Here is a 7,579-nt window from a genome sequence, read left to right on the forward strand (position 1 = left end):
GGTTTCATAAAGGACTCTCTTATCTTACTGGTGTGTTACTGGTCTTACTGGTAGTTGGGGTGTGTTACTGGTCTTACTGGTGTGTTACTGGTCTTACTGGTGTGTCACTGGTCTTACTGGTGTGTTACTGGTCTTACTGGTGTGTCACTGGTCTTACTGGTGTGTTACTGGTCTTACTGGTGTGTTACTGGTCTTACTGGTGTGTTACTGGTCTTACTGGTAGTTGGGGTGTGTCACTGGTCTTACTGGTAGTTGGGGTGTGTCACTGGTCTTACTGGTAGTTGGGGTGTGTCACTGGTCTTACTGGTGTGTCACTGGTCTTACTGGTAGTTGGGGTGTGTTACTGGTCTTACTGGTGTGTCACTGGTCTTACTGGTAGTTGGGGTGTGTTACTGGTCTTACTGGTGTGTCACTGGTCTTACTGGTAGTTGGGGTGTGTCACTGGTCTTACTGGTGTGTCACTGGTCTTACTGGTGTGTCACTGGTCTTACTGGTAGTTGGGGTGTGTCACTGGTCTTACTGGTAGTTGGGGTGTGTTACTGGTCTTACTGGTGTGTCACTGGTCTTACTGGTAGTTGGGGTGTGTTACTGGTCTTACTGGTGTGTCACTGGTCTTACTGGTAGTTGGGGTGTGTCACTGGTCTTACTGGTGTGTCACTGGTCTTACTGGTGTGTCACTGGTCTTACTGGTAGTTGGGGTGTGTCACTGGTCTTACTGGTAGTTGGGGTGTGTCACTGGTCTTACTGGTAGTTGGGGTGTGTTACTGGTCTTACTGGTGTGTCACTGGTCTTACTGGTAGTTGGGGTGTGTCACTGGTCTTACTGGTGTGCCACTGGTCTTACTGGTAGTTGGGGTGTGTTACTGGTCTTACTGGTGTGTCACTGGTCTTACTGGTGTGTCACTGGTCTTACTGGTGTGTCACTGGTCTTACTGGTAGTTGGGGTGTGTCACTGGTCTTACTGGTGTGCCACTGGTCTTACTGGTAGTTGGGGTGTGTTACTGGTCTTACTGGTGTGTCACTGGTCTTACTGGTGTGTCACTGGTCTTACTGGTGTGTCACTGGTCTTACTGGTAGTTGGGGTGTGCCACTGGTCTTACTGGTAGTTGGGGTGTGTCACTGGTCTTACTGGTGTGTCACTGGTCTTACTGGTAGTTGGGGTGTGTCACTGGTCTTACTGGTGTGTCACTGGTCTTACTGGTAGTTGGGGTGTGCCACTGGTCTTACTGGTAGTTGGGGTGTGTTACTGGTCTTACTGGTGTGTCACTGGTCTTACTGGTAGTTGGGGTGTGCCACTGGTCTTACTGGTAGTTGGGGTGTGTCACTGGTCTTACTGGTGTGTCACTGGTCTTACTGGTAGTTGGGGTGTGCCACTGGTCTTACTGGTAGTTGGGGTGTGTCACTGGTCTTACTGGTGTGTCACTGGTCTTACTGGTAGTTGGGGTGTGTCACTGGTCTTACTGGTGTGTCACTGGTCTTACTGGTGTGTCACTGGTCTCACTGGTGTGTCACTGGTCTTACTGGTAGTTGGGGTGTGTCACTGGTCTTACTGGTGTGTCACTGGTCTTACTGGTAGTTGGGGTGTGTCACTGGTCTTACTGGTGTGTCACTGGTCTTACTGGTAGTTGGGGTGTGTCACTGGTCTTACTGGTGTGTCACTGGTCTTACTGGTGTGTCACTGGTCTCACTGGTGTGTCACTGGTCTTACTGGTAGTTGGGGTGTGTCACTGGTCTTACTGGTGTGTCACTGGTCTTACTGGTAGTTGGGGTGTGTTACTGGTCTTACTGGTGTGTCACTGGTCTTACTGGTAGTTGGGGTGTGTTACTGGTCTTACTGGTGTGTCACTGGTCTTACTGGTAGTTGGGGTGTGTCACTGGTCTTACTGGTAGTTGGGGTGTGTTACTGGTCTTACTGGTAGTTGGGGTGTGTCACTGGTCTTACTGGTGTGTTACTGGTCTTACTGGTGTGTCACTGGTCTTACTGGTAGTTGGGGTGTGCCACTGGTCTTACTGGTAGTTGGGGTGTGTTACTGGTCTTACTGGTGTGTTACTGGTCTTACTGGTAGTTGGGGTGTGCCACTGGTCTTACTGGTGTGTCACTGGTCTTACTGGTAGTTGGGGTGTGTTACTGGTCTTACTGGTAGTTGGGGTGTGTTACTGGTCTTACTGGTGTGTCACTGGTCTTACTGGTAGTTGGGGTGTGTTACTGGTCTTACTGGTAGTTGGGGTGTGTTACTGGTCTTACTGGTGTGTCACTGGTCTTACTGGTAGTTGGGGTGTGTTACTGGTCTTACTGGTGTGTCACTGGTCTTACTGGTAGTTGGGGTGTGCCACTGGTCTTACTGGTAGTTGGGGTGTGTTACTGGTCTTACTGGTGTGTTACTGGTCTTACTGGTAGTTGGGGTGTGCCACTGGTCTTACTGGTGTGTCACTGGTCTTACTGGTAGTTGGGGTGTGTTACTGGTCTTACTGGTAGTTGGGGTGTGTTACTGGTCTTACTGGTGTGTCACTGGTCTTACTGGTAGTTGGGGTGTGTTACTGGTCTTACTGGTAGTTGGGGTGTGCCACTGGTCTTACTGGTGTGTCACTGGTCTTACTGGTAGTTGGGGTGTGTTACTGGTCTTACTGGTAGTTGGGGTGTGTTACTGGTCTTACTGGTGTGTTACTGGTCTTACTGGTAGTTGGGGTGTGTTACTGGTCTTACTGGTGTGTCACTGGTCTTACTGGTAGTTGGGGTGTGTTACTGGTCTTACTGGTGTGTCACTGGTCTTACTGGTAGTTGGGGTGTGCCACTGGTCTTACTGGTAGTTGGGGTGTGTTACTGGTCTTACTGGTGTGTTACTGGTCTTACTGGTAGTTGGGGTGTGCCACTGGTCTTACTGGTGTGTCACTGGTCTTACTGGTAGTTGGGGTGTGTTACTGGTCTTACTGGTAGTTGGGGTGTGTTACTGGTCTTACTGGTGTGTCACTGGTCTTACTGGTAGTTGGGGTGTGTTACTGGTCTTACTGGTAGTTGGGGTGTGTCACTGGTCTCACTGGTGTGTCACTGGTCTTACTGGTAGTTGGGGTGTGTTACTGGTCTTACTGGTGTGTCACTGGTCTTACTGGTAGTTGGGGTGCACGGCGTGGGCCATGTCGGCGCTCAGCATGAAGGAGAGAGGAGCGGCCCGCTGGAAGGAGCAGGAGGAGGAGGAGGAGGAGGAGGAGAGGCGGGTCAGGACCATCTCCGTCAGGTTGGAGTGGGCGCCCTGGGCACTCTCTGATCCCACCTGGAGACACACACACACACACACACACACACACACACACACACACACACACACACACACACACACACACACACACACACACACACACACACACACACACACACACACACACACACACGTCATGCTCTTTCTCTGTGAGTGTGTGTCTGTGAGTGTGTGTCTGTGAGTGTGTGAGTGTGAGAGTGTGAGTGTGTGTCTGTGAGTGTGTGAGTGTGAGTGTGTGTCTGAGAGTGTGTGAGTGTGTCTGAGAGTGTGAGTGTGTGTCTGTGAGTGTGAGTGTGAGAGTGTGTGTCTGTGAGTGTGTGAGTGTGAGTGTGTGTCTGTGAGTGTGAGTGTGTGTCTGTGAGTGTGTGTCTGTGAGTGTGAGTGTGTGAGAGTGTGAGTGTGAGTGTGAGAGTGTGTGTCTGTGAGTGTGTGAGTGTGAGAGTGTGTCTGTGAGTGTGTGAGTGTGAGAGTGTGTGAGTGTGAGTGTGAGAGTGTGAGTGTGAGTGTGAGAGTGTGAGTGTGTGAGTGTGAGAGTGAGAGTGTGTGTCTGTGAGTGTGTGAGTGTGAGTGTGAGAGTGTGAGTGTGTGAGTGTGAGTGTGAGTGTGAGAGTGTGTGTCTGTGAGTGTGTGAGTGTGAGTGTGTGAGTGTGTCTGTGAGTGTGAGTGTGTGTCTGTGAGTGTGAGTGTGTGAGTGTGAGTGTGAGAGTGTGAGTGTGTGAGAGTGTGAGTGTGTGTCTGTGAGTGTGAGTGTGTGAGTGTGTGTCTGTGAGTGTGTGTCTGTGAGTGTGAGTGTGTGAGTGTGTGTCTGTGAGTGTGTGTCTGTGAGTGTGAGAGTGTGAGTGTGTGTCTGTGAGTGTGTGTCTGTGAGTGTGTGTCTGTGAGTGTGAGAGTGTGAGAGTGTGTCTGTGAGTGTGAGAGTGTGAGTGTGTGAGTGTGTCTGTGAGTGTGAGAGTGTGAGTGTGTGAGTGTGTCTGTGAGTGTGAGTGTGTGTCTGTGAGTGTGTGAGTGTGAGTGTGTGTCTGTGAGTGTGTGTCTGTGAGTGTGAGAGTGTGAGAGTGTGTGTGAGAGTGTGAGTGTGTGAGAGTGTGAGTGTGTGTCTGTGAGTGTGAGTGTGTGTCTGTGAGTGTGAGTGTGAGAGTGTGAGAGTGTGTCTGTGAGTGTGAGTGTGTGAGTGTGAGTGTGAGAGTGTGAGTGTGTGAGAGTGTGAGTGTGTGTCTGTGAGTGTGAGTGTGTGTCTGTGAGTGTGAGTGTGAGTGTGAGAGTGTGTGTCTGTGAGTGTGTGAGTGTGAGAGTGTGAGTGTGAGTGTGAGAGTGTGTGTCTGTGAGTGTGTGTCTGTGAGTGTGTCTGTGAGTGTGTCTGTGAGTGTGAGAGTGTGAGTGTGTGTCTGTGAGTGTGTGTCTGTGAGTGTGAGTGTGTGAGTGTGAGTGTGTGAGTGTGAGTGTGAGTGTGAGAGTGTGAGTGTGTGAGTGTGAGTGTGTGTCTGTGAGTGTGAGTGTGTGTCTGTGAGTGTGTGAGTGTGTCTGTGAGTGTGAGTGTGTGTCTGTGAGTGTGAGTGTGTGTCTGTGAGTGTGTGTCTGTGAGTGTGAGTGTGTGAGTGTGAGTGTGTGAGTGTGAGTGTGAGTGTGAGAGTGTGAGTGTGTGAGTGTGTCTGTGAGTGTGTGTCTGTGAGTGTGAGTGTGTGAGTGTGAGTGTGTGTCTGTGAGTGTGAGTGTGTGTCTGTGAGTGTGTGAGTGTGTCTGTGAGTGTGAGTGTGTGAGAGTGTGAGTGTGAGTGTGAGAGTGTGTGTCTGTGAGTGTGTGAGTGTGAGAGTGTGTCTGTGAGTGTGTGAGTGTGAGTGTGTGAGTGTGAGTGTGAGAGTGTGTGTCTGTGAGTGTGTGAGTGTGAGAGTGTGAGTGTGAGTGTGAGAGTGTGTGTCTGTGAGTGTGTGTCTGTGAGTGTGTCTGTGAGTGTGTCTGTGAGTGTGAGAGTGTGAGTGTGTGTCTGTGAGTGTGTGTCTGTGAGTGTGAGTGTGTGAGTGTGAGTGTGAGTGTGTGTCTGTGAGTGTGAGTGTGTGAGTGTGAGTGTGAGTGTGTGTCTGTGAGTGTGAGAGTGTGAGTGTGAGTGTGAGAGTGTGAGTGTGTGAGTGTGAGTGTGTGTCTGTGAGTGTGAGTGTGTGTCTGTGAGTGTGTGTCTGTGAGTGTGAGTGTGTGAGAGTGTGAGTGTGAGTGTGAGAGTGTGTGTCTGTGAGTGTGTGAGTGTGAGAGTGTGTCTGTGAGTGTGTGAGTGTGAGTGTGTGAGTGTGAGTGTGAGAGTGTGTGTCTGTGAGTGTGTGAGTGTGAGAGTGTGAGTGTGAGTGTGAGAGTGTGTGTCTGTGAGTGTGTGTCTGTGAGTGTGTCTGTGAGTGTGTCTGTGAGTGTGAGAGTGTGAGTGTGTGTCTGTGAGTGTGTGTCTGTGAGTGTGAGTGTGTGAGTGTGAGTGTGAGTGTGTGTCTGTGAGTGTGAGTGTGTGAGTGTGAGTGTGAGTGTGTGTCTGTGAGTGTGAGAGTGTGAGTGTGAGTGTGAGAGTGTGAGTGTGTGAGTGTGAGTGTGTGTCTGTGAGTGTGAGTGTGTGTCTGTGAGTGTGTGAGTGTGTCTGTGAGTGTGAGTGTGTGTCTGTGAGTGTGAGTGTGTGTCTGTGAGTGTGTGTCTGTGAGTGTGAGTGTGTGAGTGTGAGTGTGTGAGTGTGAGTGTGAGTGTGAGAGTGTGAGTGTGAGAGTGTGTGTCTGTGAGTGTGAGTGTGTGAGTGTGAGTGTGTGTCTGTGAGTGTGAGTGTGAGAGAGTGTGAGTGTGAGTGTGAGAGTGTGTGTCTGTGAGTGTGTGAGTGTGAGAGTGTGTCTGTGAGTGTGTGAGTGTGAGTGTGTGAGTGTGAGAGTGTGAGTGTGTGTCTGTGAGTGTGTGAGTGTGAGTGTGTGTCTGTGAGTGTGTGTGTGTGTCTGAGAGTGTGAGTGTGTGTCTGTGAGTGTGAGTGTGTGTCTGTGAGTGTGTGTCTGTGAGTGTGAGTGTGTGAGAGTGTGAGTGTGAGTGTGAGAGTGTGTGTCTGTGAGTGTGTGAGTGTGAGAGTGTGTCTGTGAGTGTGTGAGTGTGAGAGTGTGTGAGTGTGAGTGTGAGAGTGTGAGTGTGAGTGTGAGAGTGTGAGTGTGTGAGTGTGAGAGTGAGAGTGTGTGTCTGTGAGTGTGTGAGTGTGAGAGTGTGAGTGTGTGAGTGTGAGTGTGAGTGTGAGAGTGTGTGTCTGTGAGTGTGTGAGTGTGAGTGTGTGTCTGTGAGTGTGTGTGTGTGTCTGAGAGTGTGAGTGTGTGTCTGTGAGTGTGAGTGTGTGTCTGTGAGTGTGTGTCTGTGAGTGTGAGTGTGTGAGTGTGAGTGTGTGTCTGTGAGTGTGTGTCTGTGAGTGTGAGTGTGAGAGTGTGAGTGTGAGTGTGTGAGTGTGAGAGTGTGAGTGTGTGTCTGTGAGTGTGTGAGTGTGAGTGTGTGTCTGTGAGTGTGTGTGTGTGTCTGAGAGTGTGAGTGTGTGTCTGTGAGTGTGAGTGTGTGTCTGTGAGTGTGTGTCTGTGAGTGTGAGTGTGTGAGTGTGAGTGTGTGTCTGTGAGTGTGTGTCTGTGAGTGTGTGAGAGTGTGAGTGTGTGTCTGTGAGTGTGTGTCTGTGAGTGTGAGTGTGAGAGTGTGAGAGTGTGAGTGTGTGTCTGTGAGTGTGTGTCTGTGAGTGTGTGTCTGTGAGTGTGAGTGTGAGAGTGTGAGTGTGAGAGTGTGAGTGTGTGTCTGTGAGTGTGAGTGTGAGTGTGTGAGTGTGTGTCTGTGAGTGTGTGTCTGTGAGTGTGTGTCTGTGAGTGTGTGAGTGTGTACCTCTTCGTTGTCGTACAGGCTGATCATGCGGATGTTGGGGTCAGAGGCCAGCGTGTCCCCGACGCAGGACTCAATCAGACCCTAAAGGAAGGGGTCAGAGGTGAAGATAGGGGGTCAAAGGTCAAGATAGGGGGTCGGGGGTCAGAGGTGAATATAGGGGGTCAAAGGTCAAGATAGGGGGTCGGGGGTCAGAGGTGAAGATAGGGGGTCAGGGGTCAGAGGTGAAGACAGGGGGTCAGAGGTGAAGACAGGGGGTCAGAGGTCAGAGGTGAAGACAGGGGGTCAGGGGTCAGAGGTGAAGATAGGGGGTCAGGGGTCAGAGGTGAAGACAGGGGGTCAGAGGTGAAGACAGGGGGTCAGGGGTCAGAGGTGAAGACAGGGGGTCAGGGGTCAGAGGTGAAGACAGGGGGTCAGGGGTCAGAGGTGAAGACAGGGGGTCAGAGGTCAGAGGTGAAGACAGGGGGTCAGGGG

General features: G+C 51.0%; 1 protein-coding gene across 1 annotated transcript in view; it reads right to left on the bottom strand.

Moving 5' to 3' along the window:
* Positions 1-7,196, bottom strand: part of LOC311373085 (aspartyl aminopeptidase-like) — a 14,489-nt gene extending 7,293 nt beyond the window's left edge. The window contains exons 1-2 of the mRNA XM_084489933.1: positions 7,109-7,196; positions 3,105-3,268 (exon numbers count right to left, since the gene is read on the bottom strand). Coding sequence (XP_084346059.1) covers positions 3,105-3,268; positions 7,109-7,135 — 191 coding nt within the window. The 5' untranslated portion in view covers positions 7,136-7,196. The remainder of the gene's footprint in view (positions 1-3,104; positions 3,269-7,108) is intronic.
* Positions 7,197-7,579: the final 383 nt, after the last annotated feature.

Source organism: Micromesistius poutassou (genome assembly GCF_964030765.1).
Source record: "Micromesistius poutassou genome assembly, contig: SCAFFOLD_791, whole genome shotgun sequence".
Classification (NCBI taxonomy): domain Eukaryota; kingdom Metazoa; phylum Chordata; class Actinopteri; order Gadiformes; family Gadidae; genus Micromesistius; species Micromesistius poutassou.